The sequence below is a fragment of the Geotrypetes seraphini genome, chromosome 5 (assembly GCF_902459505.1).
Source record: "Geotrypetes seraphini chromosome 5, aGeoSer1.1, whole genome shotgun sequence".
NCBI classification, from domain to species: Eukaryota; Metazoa; Chordata; class Amphibia; order Gymnophiona; family Dermophiidae; genus Geotrypetes; species Geotrypetes seraphini.
Window position 1 is genome coordinate 143,554,458 of NC_047088.1, and position 18,213 is coordinate 143,572,670.

At 38.0% G+C, this 18,213-nt stretch overlaps 1 protein-coding gene across 2 annotated transcripts in view; it reads left to right on the plus strand.

Annotated features, from left to right (window-relative positions):
- The window catches only part of NDUFS1 (NADH:ubiquinone oxidoreductase core subunit S1), a 178,254-nt gene that overhangs the window by 107,872 nt on the left and 52,169 nt on the right, over nt 1–18,213 (plus strand). For both annotated transcript variants that reach the window (XM_033944300.1, XM_033944299.1), the window contains exons 11-13: nt 746–891; nt 1,062–1,190; nt 17,480–17,609. In XM_033944300.1, the coding sequence (XP_033800191.1) occupies nt 746–891; nt 1,062–1,190; nt 17,480–17,609 (405 nt within the window). The remainder of the gene's footprint in view (nt 1–745; nt 892–1,061; nt 1,191–17,479; nt 17,610–18,213) is intronic.

The following is an 18,213-nucleotide window of genomic DNA, read 5'->3' on the forward strand; positions in this document are numbered from 1 at the left end:
AATAAGCCCTAATGTGTTTTTTGGACCCAAAATTAATATGACACTGTCTTATTTTCGGGGAAACATGATAATTATTTCTATAGTGCTACCAGACTTAGAGAGCTGAAGAGATATAAATTGGAGATGACATAAAACATGCTTATATTTTTGAATTGTCTATTTTCTGAAAGGTGGTAGACTTACACAACAAGGATGTGCAGTACAAAAGACTCCCTTTTTTGTATTTTGGCCATATTATTTTTGTTCAAATTTGGATTTTGTTTTGTTTGGTATTTTATTTTTAAATTCTTATTTGTGTGTGTGGTGTTTGGAAATAGTATGCACTATTAATGAAAATGAAAAAAAAATCTGAATTTTGGTGAGACTTATTTGTTTTGAAACAAAACAAACCATTTTGTTTCATTTTCTTTCAAAATGAATGCATATCCCTCTTTGTGCTCTACCCATTAAATTGACTATTTGGTGTCCTGTGGACACCAGATTTTCATTGGATGTGAGTAGAGTCAAAAGAGGTTAGATATTGTTTTCATCTGAATCTATATAGAGATGTATGCTGAGTCTAGAAAGAAAATTCCATTAGCTCTAAGAACTCCTAATACAATTTCTGTGCACAACATACAAACATATGCCTTATTTTACTTAAAAACTTTATGATCCCTTCACAATTTTACTAATTTAAGGCTACAGAAAGTAGCAGTTGCTCTCCACTGGTCCCTTGTTACTTATACTCTTTTTCAACTTGCAGCTACAGAGTGTCCAGGGCAAAGATGTAGCTGCTATTGCTGGAGGGCTAGTGGATGCAGAAGCACTGATAGCACTAAAAGATCTGCTGAACAGACTAAACTCAGATGTTCTATGTACAGAGGAGCTCTTCCCCACTGCTGGAGCAGGGTAAGTATTTAACAACAAAATATATATAATTCCATGAAAGTGTCAAGTCAGGCAAGCATCTTGATTGGATTCAGTTTTAGAAAGAGAGCTTCACTCATATCCCATAGACATCAGCCACCTTTACTCCCTCCCAGTGCTTTCAATGTGATGGTTTTGTGTCTCTATTACAGCACAGATCTGCGTTCCAACTATCTGCTGAACTCTCGAATTGCTGGTGTGGAAGAGGCAGATTTGCTACTTCTGGTTGGCACTAACCCACGCTTCGAAGCACCTCTCTTCAATGCTAGGATTCGAAAGAGGTTTGATTTCTTGGCTCATTTTTTAAGTCACTATAATAGTAATTTCTCCCAAATAGAAATTATACTTCACATGAACCAATTTTTATTTATCTGTGAACCCTTCTATTTGCTGGTAAGAATTCTATTGTTCTTTTTGGTTTTTTTTATAATTCTTTATTCGTTTTCAAATTAAACAACAAGTGCACAAAAGAGTATATTACAACAAATTATTCCAGAATAGCACTTTGATATCTGCCATATAAACATCTAGTAAAATCAATAACCCCCCTACCACCCACCCTATTGTTCATTTTGACTAGTTATTGAAACACCAGAAGGATCATTAAATTTACTGTTGGTCCCTCTGTTCTTTATTGTTGTGACTTGAGATATCTGCTCCTTCTTTAGCACTCTCCAGACCAGTAGAGGTTAAGCTTTACGATTGGAACAAACTTTCCGCTACGACCAGCAGCAGCAGGAGGCTACTAACTTCCATACAAGGAGCACGACTCAAATAGATGGTATTGGAGCCCACTAGGGATAAAGCGATACTGGACCTGATACTCACCAACGGAGATAGTGTCACAGAAGTTTCAGTGGGCGAAGCATTAGCCTCCAGTGACCACAACATGGTGTGGTTTCACCTCAGGAAAGATTTCACTAGATCAAACACATCCACAAAGGTTCTTAGCTTTAAAGGTACTAAATTCAAGAGCATGGGAAATTTCGTCTACGAGACGCTGTAAAATCAGTATACAAAAGATAGTGTGGAGGTATTGTGGTCTACTCTAAAATCTACACTACAGGAAGCAACCAACCTCTATATAAAAACAGTGAGTAAACGGCGGAGAAATAATAAACCTCAGTGGTTCTTCGCAGAGATCTCGGAACTCATGAAAGAGAAGAAAAGAGCATTTGTATCCTTCAAACAATCAGAAAGACTAGAAGCTAAAGAAGACTATCAGATGAAATCTAGAACTGTCAAAACAGCAGTCAGAGATGCCAAACTTCGGATGGAAGAGAATCTAGCAAAGAATATCAAAAAAGGGGATAAATTCTTTTTCAGGTATGTTAGTGACAGGAAAAGGAACACAGATGGGATAGTGCGCCTTAGGAAACCTGACGGTAAATATGTAGAATCGGACTCCGATAAAGCCGAACTACTCAATGAATACTTCTGCTCAGTCTTTACCTGCGAGACGCCGGGATCCGGTCCACAGCTGCAGGCAAGGGAGAGCTCAAACGATCCGTTCTGGAATTTTGAATTTCCGCCAGCAGCGTCTACCAAGAACTATCAAGGCTCAAAGTGAACAAAGCCATGGGACCAGAGTACTTAGGGAGTTGAGAAATGTCCTTGCGGAACCGTTAGCTACGCTCTTCAATCTTTCCCTGTGTACAGGAAGAGTCCCATTGGACTGGAAAACAGCTAACGTCATTCCGCTGCACAAAAAGGGATGCAAAACAAAGGCTGAAAATTACAGACCGGTAAGTCTCACATCGATAGTGTGTAAACTTATGGAAACATTGATTAAATACAAATTAGATACGATCCTAAACGATGAGAGACTAAGAGATCCCCACCAACATGGATTTACAAAAGGAAGGTCCTGCCAATCCAATCTGATCAGTTTCTTTGACTGGGTAACGAAAAAGCTAGATATGGGAGAGTCCCTGGATATCGTGTACTTGGACTTTAGTAAGGCTTTTGACAGTGTCCCACACCGTAGGTTATTGAACAAGATGAGTTCGTTGGGATTAGGGGAAACATTGATGGCATGGGTTAAAGACTGGCTCAGTGGCAGACTTCAGAGGGTGGTGGTAAATGGTACTCCCTCCGAAACATCGGAAGTGATTAGTGGAGTGCCGCAGGGCTTGGTCTTGGGTCCCATCCTATTTAATATCTTTGTACAGGACCTGCCTCATGGACTTCGAGGCAAAATTGCATTATTTGCCAACAACGCTAAACTGTGCAACATAGTGGGCAAAAGCACAATGCCCGACAGTATGATGCAGGACCTACTCTTACTGGAACAATGGTCCGCAACTTGGCAACTGAGTTTTAATGCCAAAAAATGTAAAGTTATACACCTTGGCAGCAGAAATCCATTCAGTACTTACACTCTTAATGGTGAGACCTTAACAAGAACTGCTGCAGAACGCGACCTAGGAGTAATCATTAGTGAAGATATGAAGACTGCCAATCAAGTAGAGAAAGCTTCATCCAAGGCTAGGCAAATGCTGGGTTGGATCCGAAGAAGTTTTGTCAGCCGGAAGCCCAAAGTTGTAATGCCATTGTACAGGTCCATGGTGAGACCTCATCTGGAATATTGTGTTCAATTTTAGAGGCCACATTATCAAAAGGATGTGCTGAGAGTGGAGTCGGTTCAGCGAATGGCCACCAGGATGGTCTCAGAACTCAAGGATCTCCCATATGAGGAACGTCTAGGTAAGTTGCAGCTATACTCTCTCAAGGAACGCAGAGAGAGGGGAGATATGATAGAGACGTTCAAATATGTAACTGGCTGTATTGAGGTAGAAGAAGATATCTTTTTCCTTACAGGACCTACGGCAACAAGAGGGCATCCATTGAAACTCAGAGGTGGGAGATTTCATAGCAACACTAGGAAGTATTTCTTCACTGAAAGGGTGGTTGATCGTTGGAATGATCTTCCACTTCAGGTAATTAGAGCAAACAACGTGCTCGATTTTAAGAAAAAATGGGATAAGCATGTGAGATCACTTCGTGGAAGTGCTTAGAGGGGAGGGTCCTTAGAGTGGGCAGACTTGTTGGGCCAGTGGCCCTTTTCTGCCATCATATTCTATGTTTCTATGACCAGCAGGTGGAGACTGAAAACAAAACTGTGGAATAGTACATAAGATATCCCCTTCTCTATTCTCATCAGTCTACTTCAGTCTCCAGCAGGTGTTGAGTGATCTGTACCCATCTCCCTTGGTAGGGCTGTTGGAATTTGTTTAGGGGTTTTCTAGTCCCTGTTTTTGGCCATATTGAGCTTGGGTGGGCCCTGTTTGGGGATCCGTCCGACCTCGGGGGTGTAAACCTCCCCTCTTCCTCCACCTCCCCACATTTTTTTAGAGGAGCCTCAGCAGTAAGTCTTGCCCCCTAAATCAAGCAAGGCATATTGCTTCGAGAGCCTGTGGAGTCTGTTCTGTTAAAAAAAATAAAATAAATAGATAAAAATCCTGAGGTAGTGCTGGTCTAGTGCTGGTCCCTTTTAAGATAACTGTATTTTACTGTATCTTTCATCTAACCGGCACTTTATTTCTAGCTAGGTTCTCAATCTGGTTCTTTCTGTTCTGGTGTGCCCGCCTTTTGAACCATTGGGCAGCTGCTCGTTGAAGGACCTTACTCTAAAGGCGGGCTTTTTGGTGGCCATTACTTCCGCTAGGCTTGTTTCTAAGCTACAGGCTTTTTCTTGTAGGGCTCCCTTCTTGGAGTTCTCTAGGGAGCGGGTTGTCTTGAGGCCTGTTCCTTCCTTTCTGCCAAAGGTAGTTTCTCCTTTTCATGTCAATCAGTCGGTAGTCCTCCCGATGTTGGGTAGTCAGGAGGGCTCTTCTGAGCAAAAACAGCTGCGCAAGTTGGATGTCAGTCAGGTTCTTTGCTCTTATTTGCAGCAGACCCAGGAGATCAGGAAATCAAATCATCTCTTTGTCCTTCTGGTGGGTCCTCTTAGGGGGTCTGGCACGTCTAAGGCTACTATTGTGCGCTGAATCAAGGAGACTATTGCTTCCACTTATCTTCTCAGGCAGCAGCCTGTTCCGAAGTTTCTCAAGGCTCATTCCACTTGGGGTCAGGCGGCTTCTTGGGCTGAGTCTTCGCTTGTGCCTCCGGTGGACATTTGTAAGGCTGCGGTTTGATCTTCCTTGCATTCCTTTGTCAGACACTACCGGGTAGATGTTCAGGCGCGTCGGGAGCGTGTTCTGGTGTCGGCCCTTTGGGGGTCCCGCCTGTGATGGGAACTGCTTTGGTACGTCCCATTCGTAAAGATTAACCCCCTACTGGTCTGGAGAGTGCTAAAGAAGGAGAAATTAGATTCTTACCTGCTAATTTACTTTCTTTTAGCTTCTCCAGACCAGTAGAGGTCCTCACCCTGTCTGTTGTTAGGGCTGTTGCGCGGGCAGTTTTGTTTTTTGCTGCGGGTTCTAGTATTTTTCTAGGGCCAGGGAGAATTAAAGAACAGTGGCTGTGGCTCGGCTGGCTTAACTGGCGAGCTGTGGGGACATTTGCCTTCTGGTATCTCTCCTCTGCATTTTCCAACAGCTTTTGGGTATGTTAGTTGTTACTCCTGTTCGGAGTATTGTTTATTTCTGTTTCAAGTTCTTAGTTCTGCTTGGCTATTCGGCAGACTGATGAGAATAGAGAAGGGGATATCTTATGGACTATTCCACAGTTTTGGTTTCAGTCTCCACCTGCTGGTCATGATTGGATATATACCCATTCGTAAAGATTAACATCTACTGGTCTGGAGAATCTAAAAGAAAGTAAATTAGCAGGTAATTTTTCCATTTTCTAGTTGAAATCACCATTTATAAAGAGTGAAAGTGAAAAACAACAAGGGGCGTGGCTTGGACACGCATGAAGGAGGTCGGTTAGCAGAAGAGCTCCATATAAAAAGTCCTTGAAAGAATAAAAAAGTCGCAAAAATTTGAAGAATTAAGATTAAATTTATGATAAAAATAAACTCGATGGCGTCAGGAAAGCAAAATAAAAACGACTTCACAGTCTCTGGAAGCAGCAAGAGAGCAAAGCCCGAACAAGAGACAGGATCCAAAACAGCAGATCCAGAAGTAATGAAAGAACTTAAAGAAATCAAACAAATGCTTTCAATTCTCACAAAAAAAGTTACAGAATTAACAGATGATGTTTCAACATTAAATAAAAAGATGGATCTAATCGAATTAAAATCTAACGATTTAGAAGAAAGAATGATAACTGTTGAAGAAGAAATTTTAAACACAAAAACTGAAAAAAAGAAAATTGAAACACTTACTAAAGAACTGGAGGATTACTCGAATCGTGAGAGAAGAAGCAATGTTCGTCTGATAGGTTTACCGGAAGGAGCAGAAAAGGGGAATCCGGTGACCTTTATAGAAAACTTATTACCAAAACTACTTCCTCTACAAACTAAATATCCCATAGAGATTGAAAGAGCACATAGAGTGCCAACAAAGAGATCAGAAAAGCATCAAGGACCGAGGCCACTGATATTTAAACTACTACGCCACCAACAGGTCATGGAAATTTTTCATCTTGCAAAACAGAATAAAGGTTTACAATATCAAGATGCCCGTATTCACTTTGTCCCGGATTTTGCAAAAAGCACAGCAATTAAAAGAAAGAAACTGCTGGATTTGAGACCACAACTACGTGAACTGGGAGCAAAATTTGGTCTTGTATACCCAGCAAATATGAAAGTAACCATAGCAAACAAAACTTTAACCTTTGATAATCCTGAAGAGCTACAAAAATATATACTAAACCAGGAAATGCCAATGTCATCTTAATTTTCTTTATTTTATTATAATGAATGTCAAGTTTGAATGTCTTATAATATAAACAGGTAGGGGAAATGATATGTATTAAGAAGAGCTAATATCACCTTGTATTTTTTGAAATTATTGATTGAATATAATAAGTATTTAGCAGATGAAAAACGGTATAGAATGTTTTTGACTCTGTTCAAAAAATTCCTACATTCTAGAATGGAATGATTCTTTAAATGATAAATTAACATATAAGTATACAAGATCTTAGATAAAAGTAATATAGTTTTTAAACAAGGAAGAATATAATATTTATTAGATAATAAATAAGAACTTGAATATAAAAACGAAATATAAGCCCTTAATTGGTTTTAGAAAGTTAATAAATAAATTAACTATTGATATTAATAATAACAGATGCTGTAATGAGCAGATCCTAAATACTATTATGTGATTGAATCATGGTCCAGAGCTTTCTTCCTATGGAATGTATGTAAGAATGAATGAAGATCTATGTATGTATATATAACCCACTTCTCAGAAGACAATACAGGAAGAATAAACCTATTAAAAATCCTTTCTCGGATTCAATGGAACTACAAATCCCAGAAGTCCTTGCAAAAGGAAATACATGTAAAGAATAACTCTTAAAACCGGATGAACTATGAACAAATATGAATAAATAAACTACTAGACTTGACAATAAAAGATAAAGGATTACATCGGATGAAAGATCACAAAATAAACTAAAATTAGATCGTCGCTGGAACCGGAACTTATTCGGAATTAACAAACTATTGAAAAGAAATGAATAATACTCTGGATATAAAAAATACGAAGAAGAAGAAAGGAAGAAAAAATAATATTTACTTGGATGAATAAAGATAATGGAATGACACATCTTTAACTTTGATATATCTTAAAAATGAAACTAGGAAGTATGTTATATGAATGAGGTATGACTCTGTATAATGAAGGAAGGAAGCTCTGGAACGGGAAAAAAAAAAATCACATAGTACAAGTAGCACACATATGTGAAACATTGTTTATTTTCCAAAGAAATAAAACATCTCATTATATAATATATAAGTTTAAAAGAATTATAAGGATCTAGAATATATTCATAAACTTATATATTACTTAAAAATATTATAAAGAAATAGAATTAGAAAATATAAAGGTGATATATATGAATTTAAAAAAAAAAAAAAAAATTTACAATATTTTTCATATTATCTGAATTAATAAGATATACTAATAGTTATAAAATATGAAAATGATACAGAAAATAATATTTGAAAAGATTAAATTTAACATTGGGGGGAAAAAAAAAAAAAGGCAAAATGTTTAAATATTATATGGATTGTTAATGTTATTTAGTAATATATGATATATTTGTGACTTATATCTGAATCTTAACAGGAAATGGACTTTTGTGGAGTGTTTTGATACCTGACCTAAGATGCGTGTTGCCAAGCATACACAGATAATATTGGGGGGGAAGGGAGGGGAGGGAGGGAAGAGGGGAAGAAAGAGAATGGGGAAAATATATTATTACAATGTGTGGATATCTGAAAATAATAATCATATGATTTCATGTCAAATTTTAATTACAAAAGTAAATGGATATTAAAATTTTTTCAATTAATGTCAATGGCTTAAATCATCCTATAAAAAGAAAAAAATTATTAGGTTTTCTCCATAAGCAAAACGCAGATATTTATTTCCTACAAGAGACACACCTTTCGGACACTGAATCTAGGAAGCTAACAGAAGGATGGATATCAAAATGTTTTTATTCACCGGCAATAGGGAAGAAAGCAGGGGTAGCGATAATAATAAATAAGAAATGCAAAGCTGATTTTAAATTAATAAATTCTGACTCTTCAGGAAGATGGATACATATTAAAATGGATCTGGGAAATACAACCCTGGATTTATTTAATCTTTATGCTCCTAATTCGAACCAAATGGAGTTTTTTAATCAAATTCAACAGATATTACTACCACTGGCTACTTCTAACTTAGTAGTAGCTGGAGATTTCAATGCTGTAATGGATCCAATTGTGGACAAGAAACCAAGTAAAATCATAAAATCTTTAGGATTAGATAATTTAATACAATCTTGTAATTTAATAGATATATGGCGTATCCTTCATTTTAATGATCGGGAATATTCTTTTTGTTCTCAGGTCCATAAATCTTTTTCAAGAATTGATTATATTTTTGTAACTAATAACATAGCGCAGCGTGTATCAAAAGCAGTTATAGATCCCATTATAATTTCAGATCATGCTGGTGTGTGGATTAACCTTAAGAATTATAATATTGATCAATTTAATTCAATATGGAGATTTAATAATGATTTATTAGCAGATTCGAAATTCTTAGAAGATCTTAAAGTAAAAATGCAAGAATTCTTTCAACTTAATTCTTCAGATGACATTAATATAGAAATTTTATGGGATGCTTTTAAAGCAACAATGAGAGGAAATATTATTTCTTATTCAGCTTTTATTAAAAAACAACTTAAAAAACAATATGAAGATATGGAAAAACAAATTAAATTATTAGAAAATAAATTAATTAAAAAATGGGAAAACAATACATTACAAGAGTTGTTAAAAGTAAAAGTTAAATATAATGAGATTTCTTCTCAATATGTGAGAAAAGACATTTTCAATAAACAAGTACAATATTATGGCAATTCAAATAAAGCGGGAAAATTATTAGCAAATTTTCTTAAAGCAAAGAAAAGAAAATCTAAGATTATTGCAATAAAAGATATACAAGGTAACACACATACCAGCACAAAAGATATTATAACACAATTTCTTGATTTTTATAAAGAATTATACACTTCTAATTCTTATAAAAATAAAGAACAAGAAGGATTAACATTCTTAAATTCCTTTCTTGGACCTAATATTCCGGATCATATAAAAGGAAGTTTAGAAGATCCTATATCTTTAAAAGAAATAGAAACAGCATTGAAGTTTCTTAGAGTTGGATCCGCTCCAGGTGGAGATGGGTATACTGTTGAATTTTATAAATCATTTCAAAATATCATTTTACCACATCTGTTAAATTTATATCAATATCAAATAAAGAATGAAAATATTTCAGGTACTATGGCAGAATCGATAATTATAGTCTTACCAAAACCAAACAAAGATCCTACTCTGGTTTCAAATTACAGGCCTATTTCGTTATTAAATGTGGATAATAAATTAATGGCTAAAGTATTAGCACTTAGATTGGCAAAAGCTCTTCCTTTCATTATAGATGTACATCAAACAGGATTTATTGCTAAAAGACATTCATCAAATAATACTAGACTAGCATTCCACTCATTAAATTTAGCAAAAAATATAAATGATCCAGCTTTTCTAATATCTTTAGATGCAGAAAAAGCTTTTGATAGAGTGGAATGGAATTTTATGTATCAAGCTTTACAATGGTTTGGTATAGGCTCCGGTTTTATTAAAATGATCCAGACATTGTATAGCTCTCCTGGTGCAAGATTATATATTAATAATAATTTATCAACTAGATTTAATTTGCATAGGGGAGTTAGACAAGGATGCCCTTTGTCTCCATTACTTTTTGATATTGTCTTAGAACCTTTATTAATTGCAATAAATAAGACTAAGGAGATAAAGGGAATCACGTTTTCCAACTGGGAATTTAAACTTTCTGCATATGCAGATGATATTTTATTATATTTAAGAGAACCGGATACTACTATTCCATGTATACTTAATTTATTAGAGAAATTCGGCACTTTTTCTGGATATAAAATTAATTGGAGCAAATCTGAAGTCCTCCCAATTAATGTTCATTGTACGAAAGGACTATTTGACCCATATTCATTTATTTGGAAAGAAGATGGAATAAAATACTTAGGAATTATGATCAAAAATACAATAGAAGACACAGTCAAAGAGAATGAAAAACTTTTATTGAAAAAAATAACAGAAATGTGTGAGCAATGGAATCCATTACATCTTTCTTGGTGGGGAAGAATTCAAACAATTAAAATGATGGTATTGCCTGTGGTTTGTTATCAAATGAGTATGATACCAATATTTTTTCAGGGGTCATTTTATAAAAAACTTAACAATATTCTTACAAAATTTGTTTGGTTTGGGAAAAGACCAAGAATCGCTTTAGTATCATTACAAAGACCAATTGTGGAAGGGGGGGTAAATTTTCCAAATTTTTATAGGTATCATCAAGCCTATATTTTAAGACAGGGTATGTATTGGATCCTCCCAGATCTCATGGAAAATGTACCAGATTGGCTGTATTTAGAATGGCAGCTCCTGTTCCCTTTATATCCAGAACATCTAATTACCATAACAATGCCTAGGAGATATAAAGATAACAGAATCTTTTTAGATACTTGGAAAACATTGAGATACATAAGTAACCTATCACCAGAACCAATAGCTAAATCTCTAAATCAATCAATATGGGTAAACTCCAGGATCAGAATTGGCGGATTTAAAATCTTCTGGAAACAATGGATAAATGCAGGAATAAGAACATTGAATGATGTCATATCAGAAGGTTCCTTGCTTAGTTTTTCACAATTGCAAAATAAATTTGGACTAAATAAAACACAATATTTTAAATGGATGCAATTGAAGCAAGCCATTCAGGTAGGGTTCCCTGAATGGAAAGATCTTAATACCCAATATAGTTTGCAAGTTTTATGTTTCCAGGCGGATTTCTTGGGACACCAAGCCGCAAAATGGTATAAATTAATATATGGATTTCTAAATAAAAAAAAGAAAACTGGACTTAGGGATATTTGGAGCATTGAGATTGGACAGACAATTTCTGCATCTCAATGGCCAAGATTCTGGTCCTGGAGATTAAGATTAACAAAGTCAGCATCTATGAGTCAAACATGGATATTTTTATTACATAGAGTGTTATGGACCCCGACGCGCTTGCAAAAAATAGATAATACTAGATCTAATAGATGCTGGCATTGTAAAATAGAAGTAGGGACATTAGATCATTTAATTTTTTTTTGTCCTTGCATAAAAGCCTTTTGGAATTTAATTTGGCCCCAAATTAACATATTACTAGAAAATCATATTGGTCTCTCATATGATACCATATTATTTGGTACTGCAATGAGAACACAAAGTCCAATATCAGCAAACAATAACAAATTGCTTTTAATATTGACAGGAGTTGCCATGCAGCAAATCACACAAAATTGGAAGGATTATACCAAGCTAAATTATACATTCTGGTGGAACTCGGTGTGTCACATATACAAAATGGAGAAAATATTAGCATTACAACAAGGAAATATAAAAAATTTTAAGAAAATATGGGATCCATTGACAAAATATTCTAAAGATCAGATATCTTTTTTTTTTTTTTTTTTCCCTTTATTTATTGGATTATTCATTACAATATCTCTGTAACAAACATACATGAATGAACACAAAAAAAATACAAAAAATACAAAATGTAAATTCCCAAATGGGAATTAACATAATATAAGAAAACTAATTCAACCATATCCTAGTCCACATTAAAGCTGATCGCCAGTACAAATAAAACATCATCAAAGCAAATCTTTCTATCTACTTTCTAGGAACAGGCAAATGGCTATTATATATAATACACATCATCCTCCAAAAGTAAACCAAATTAAGGAATTAAACTTTCAACAAAGGTTTCTCTTTGATAAAATCTTCTACCTGGGCTGGATCAAAAAACACATATTTATCATTTCCATATGATATCAGGCATTTACATGGAAATTTTAAGAAGAAAGTAGCTCCGACTGCCAAGACCTTAGGCTTTAGCTGAAGGAACTGTTTCCTCTTAAACTGGGTTTGTCTAGAGACATCTGGAAAAATTATCACCCGTTGACCACAAAACATCTCTTGCTTTTTCAGGAAATATAGTTTCAAAATATCTTGTTTCTCAAGTTCTGTCTTGAAGGTCACGAGAAGAGTTGCTCGTTTCTCAATTATGTCTTTAGAAGACTCCAAAAACTGTGATACATTCAGACTCTCTGGTGATACTATTCTATCCATTCCACCTTCCTCTACCTTTTCTTTGGAATCTCTTGAGATGTAATATAAATTATCGACCTCAAAGGTCTCCACTTTATTATAATGTAATATCTCCCTTAAATACATTTTCAAAAGTTCCATTGCAGAAAGGTAATGTGTGGTAGGAAAATTTAGTAAGCGAAGATTTTTAACTCTAATAGCATTTTCCATTTTTTCTAACTTAGTATGTAACATCATACTATCCTTTATATTAGAAACAGCACTAGCTTGTAAATTACCTACTGCCTGATCTAACTTTTCAACCTTTACAGCTGTTTCTCCAATTTTATTATTTTGTTCTTTAATTTTCACAGTTACATCAGATGAAAATTGACATAAATTCAAAACGGTTTTTTGCAAAGATGACTCTATTCTGTTAATACTAAGCCAAACATCATTTAGAGTGATCACCTTATCCCTGGGGAGAGCATCTGAGCTTTGCCCAGTACTCATCTGTACTGGGGTTAGTTCTTTAGCTTGCCCCAGGGACTGTCCTGAAACCTCCAGACCAGATACTGACAATGATTGAAGGGAAGAAGAAATTATTCCTTCCTTAAAAGGGGAAGGAGATTCTTCTAGCCGTAAGGAATATGATGGTTGAGGAGGTGGTGTTGGTTCCCCAGAAGATAAGGAAACAGCTTGAATATTAAATGTTACCTGTTCCTCAACAGGAGGCAAGATGGGAACCACAAGATGGCGATCCATTGGGCCTGTTGTTGCAGCAGATGGTATTGCCTTAGCTTTCCTCTTACCCATGCTGAAGAAATGGTAGTCCTGCTCCCTGCTCCTCTTAGGCTCCGAAGGGGCTCAAAAGGGGCTAGCCCCTTTAGCCACGCCCCTTCGGCTCGCGACCCGAGGCTCACGACCGCGGGCCGCGTACCGCGGCTGCTCCGAGTTTTAAGGCTCCCCGGAGGACCCAGAGGACCCTCTCAGCTGGCTGGGTCGGGCTGCTGCGGGACTGCCTGTCCCGATGAAGACAGTGCTAAACAGCACTAGCGACAGGCTCCCTCGGCGGCTGCTCCGAGTTTTAAGGCTCCCCGGAGGACCCAGAGGACCCTCTCAGCTGGCTGGGTCGGGCTGCTGCGGGACTGCCTGTCCCGATGAAGACAGTGCTAAACAGCACTAGCGACAGGCTCCCTCGGCGGCTGCTCCGAGTTTTAAGGCTCCCCGGAGGACCCAGAGGACCCTCTCAGCTGGCTGGGTCGGGCTGCTGCGGGACTGCCTGTCCCGATGAAGACAGTGCTAAACAGCACTAGCGACAGGCTCCCTCGGCGGCTGCTCCGAGTTTTAAGGCTCCCCGGAGGACCCAGAAGACCCTCTCAGCTGGCTGGGTCGGGCTGCTGCGGGACTGCCTGTCCCGATGAAGACAGTGCTAAACAGCACTAGCGACAGGCTCCCTCGGCGGCTGCTCCGAGTTTTAAGGCTCCCCGGAGGACCCAGAGGACCCTCTCAGCTGGCTGGGTCGGGCTGCTGCGGGACTGCCTGTCCCGATGAAGACAGTGCTAAACAGCACTAGCGACAGGCTCCCTCGGCGGCTGCTCCGAGTTTTAAGGCTCCCCGGAGGACCCAGAGGACCCTCTCAGCTGGCTGGGTCGGGCTGCTGCGGGACTGCCTGTCCCGATGAAGACAGTGCTAAACAGCACTAGCGACAGAAAGATCAGATATCTTAACACATTGATAATAATAATATAGAGTTAGGGAGGGAAATATAGAAATTAATATGAGGAAAAATGAAAAAACAAATAACAGGGGAAAGGGATTCAATATATATGATATGATATTGTACATACAACTATAATTATTATAAACTAAATATTATGCTATTTATTTATTGTAAGAATGAAAATTTTATAAATAAAAATTAAAAAAAAAAAAGAAAGTGAAAAACAAAACTGCAGCTTTGGGTTTCTCCCGAGTTTAAAGCCATCAGAGTATGCCAGAGTGTTGAGTAATTTTGGATGGCATCAGAAGCTTGTGATTCTTGTGTTCTAAGCTGTTTTTATGATCAGAATGCTCTTTAAATATAAAGCTCTTTTCTAGTTCAATAGGAACATCAGTCTTGATCTGTGGGTTTTAATCCTTTTTGACTGAAGTGTATAGAGAGCCTCATTTTAATTTCTGCTCTGGGCTGTGCTGAACCTCCTAATTATTTCTGTAGTGCTACCAGACGTACACAGCCCTGTACAGAGTCGCAAAGAAAAAAAAAAAGTCCCTGCTCGAAAGAGCTTACAATCTAAACAGCCAAGACAGACAAACAGAATGTCATGGATACAATTAAGGGGAACGGTTAATCAACTGGCTGGGTTGGAGGGCAGAGGAGTAGGGTTAAGGATTGAAGGCTATATTAAAAAAAAATCTCCTAAGTCTTTATCTACACATGTCTGTTCTTCTCAAGTTTATTTTCTTTTTTCGCTCAGGTATTCATCCAATCGTGAGGTTTTTGGTGCTTCAGAGGTTCCCAGTTCTTCAGGATATCTCTGACAACAAAAAGATACAGACTCTCAGGATAGAAGTCTGTAGCCCACAAGCACCTACTTTACAGTATTCCTGTGTGGTCAACCTGCACTAACAGTTTAGAGGCTCAGTGACAGTTCCCTTTGGAGCAGGTTTACCCCACTCAAGTTTACCCCACTCATACCCACAGTGGGCATGAGTATGGGCTGTGTGGTCCCCATGGCGGTTTTGCATTAGGATCAGAGCTGATTTTGTTCCTCCCACCACAAAATCACGTGAGGGGTCTGAAGGTCCTTTCCCACGTGGGGATTGGATGGCAGTCTGAAGAAACAAGCTATTTGGATACTCCAACGCTTGTCTATGACAGAAATCTTCTCATACCTCTGTCTAGAGGTTCAATGATCAGCACTTCCCAGCACAAGCATGGTACAGTAAGTAAGGCTGTTACAGCCTATGGAAAAATTTGGGGTGGGGAGGAGTCTTTAACTGTTGATGCAAGGAAGTAGGAGCTTATTGAAGCCATGACTGTTTAAAGATGCAGAAGAGTCTGCTTGCATGAAAAGGACTTAAACCTTTTGTGTGGAGTTGTGTGTTTTTTTTTAACCATACCATACAGATTCTAGTATCCCGCAAATGTCGACTAGGAATCATTGCGGCTTACATAATTAGAAATGATACAGAGGTGAATACCACATGTACAGATCAGTGTAGTGAAAAGAATAGATGTGTTTTCACTGCCTTCCTGAATTGGAAGTGTGTGATAAGTTGTCGTAGGTTGCTTCCAGACTTGGAATTCAAAGGTGGTCTCAGAGAGCTTTCCTCGCCCTGGCGTGGGGAGGGGAGTGGTAGCTTCCAGCGTTGAGTTTTCCTCAAGTCATTGAAGGATTGTAAGACCGGGATGGCAGAAGTGAGTCTGGCTGAGTTTTCTCCATATATGGCTTTATGGGCCCATACATGCAATTTTAAACTGGACCCTGCTTTTAACCGGTAGCCAGTGCAATTCTTTAAGCAGTGGACTTGCCCTCTTTATTTTTTTTTTTTTCAAATTCTTTATTGCCCTCTCATATTTGATTTTGCAAAGGATGAGCCTTGCTGCTGTGTTTTGGAGTTTCTTAAGGTCTTTCTCTGCGATGCGACAGTAGAGGGAGTTACAGTAGTCCAAGTAGGGGAAGAGGACTGCTTGTGCCACTGTCCTGAAGTTTTTTGGGCTTAGGGCTGACCTGATTGTTCTTTTCTTCCGTGGCTGAGGATGAAGCAAGCCCAGACTAGACTTGAACTGTGAATCCTGAGAGACTCTGTTGGAAGAGATTTATTTTCCTGATTGTTGAGCTGGAAGCTTTACTGTTTATTTTTCTGACTTTTGCTTTGCTGGGAACAATAAAAGAACAATAATAGCAAACTATGTTTTTGGGTAGTATGTTTGATATTAGTGCTCACATGCCTTCCTGATGCTCCTATGAGGTCCAAATTGGCCCATAGGAAAATACAATTTTGTCATAAGTTTGCCCAAGAGCCATCGTCTAAAGGGTGCCTTTGACAACAGGTAGGTGGCATGTTTGTTTCTACCTCTTTATGCATTACAAATTGTTGAGATGTGTTTTTGCAGTAATTCATGTTGTCTTTGCTAAGAAGAACAGACTCAAGTTGTTTTGGGGAGAATCCCCATATCCCCTCTCTTCTGTCCAAACTATAAGGCTGACCAGCTGCTTTGATACAGACTGAGGAGGTCAGCACAGCCCAGAGTGATGGGAGGCAGAGCAGAAGAAAATGAAAATGAAGCTCTCTACACACTTCACAGTCAAAGAGGGCTAAAACCCACAGGTCAAGACTGATGTTCCTATATACTTAAGGTTACCATATTTTGAAAAAGAAAACCCCGGACACATAACCCTGCCCCGTTATGCCACAAGCCCTGTCTCATTCTACCTCCGGTTCTTCCCCGTTTCGACCTCAGCCCTGCCCCTAGCAAGTCTCCTCTCTTCTACAACCAGCTCTGGCCACGTCTGGAGGGCCTGGGGCATGTGTGGATATGTGTGATGTCATCCGCACATGCTCAGAGGCCCTCTAGATGTGGCTGGAACTGCTAGGGGCTTGGTTTTAGAAAGTCCGTCCAGGAGCCCGGACAGTCCTCTAAAAAGAGAACATGTCTGGGTTTTCCCGAACGTCTGATAACTCTGTATATACTAGCAAGAAGATTAATGAGGTAAGTACCTAATCTTCAGTTCAGATTTATTGTGACAATTTTCTTTTGTTTCACTGTGTTTCCAGCTGGCTTCATAATGACTTGCATGTGGCTATGGTGGGAAGTAAGGTGGACCTGACTTACACTTATGATCACCTAGGAGATTCCCCACAGATCCTCAAGGAAATCACTTCTGGAAAACACCCTTTCAGTAAGGTAAAGACAAGAGGCATAGACTGTAAAACTGCTCAATTCTCTGGAGTCATACTACCAACTAGGAGGAGGTTAAGTGCCAGACTGAAAGTGAAAATAGATATTTGTGGAAAAATCACAGTTAGATTGTATATTGCTAATTAGACCTTACACATTTTCTATGGATTTGGGACTCAGTAATATCTTTTTTGTCTTTGTGCTCCATTTTCTGTGCAAACATGGTACTTGCTATTATTTTCTTGGGTTACATTAGAGGAATAGCGGGTCTTAAGTATCTCTTTAATAGTTTTCTGTGACATACTGTACTAGTATAGATATTAGAATTCTTCTGTATGAACAGTGTACCTCATTAACTTTCCACCAGTCTCTCTGTGCCAGAAGTTCTCAACCCAGTCCTTGGAGGTACACCCAAGCAGCCAGGTTTTCAGGATAGCCACAATGAATATGCATAAGATAGATTTGCATACACTGCCGCCATGGTATGCAAATCTATCTCATGAATATTTATTGGAGCTATTCTAAAAATTGATTGAAAACCCTTGATCTGTGCGTAGTATCTGCATTTTTATGTAAAGATTTGGCTATTTGAGGCAACGTATGTTTTGAA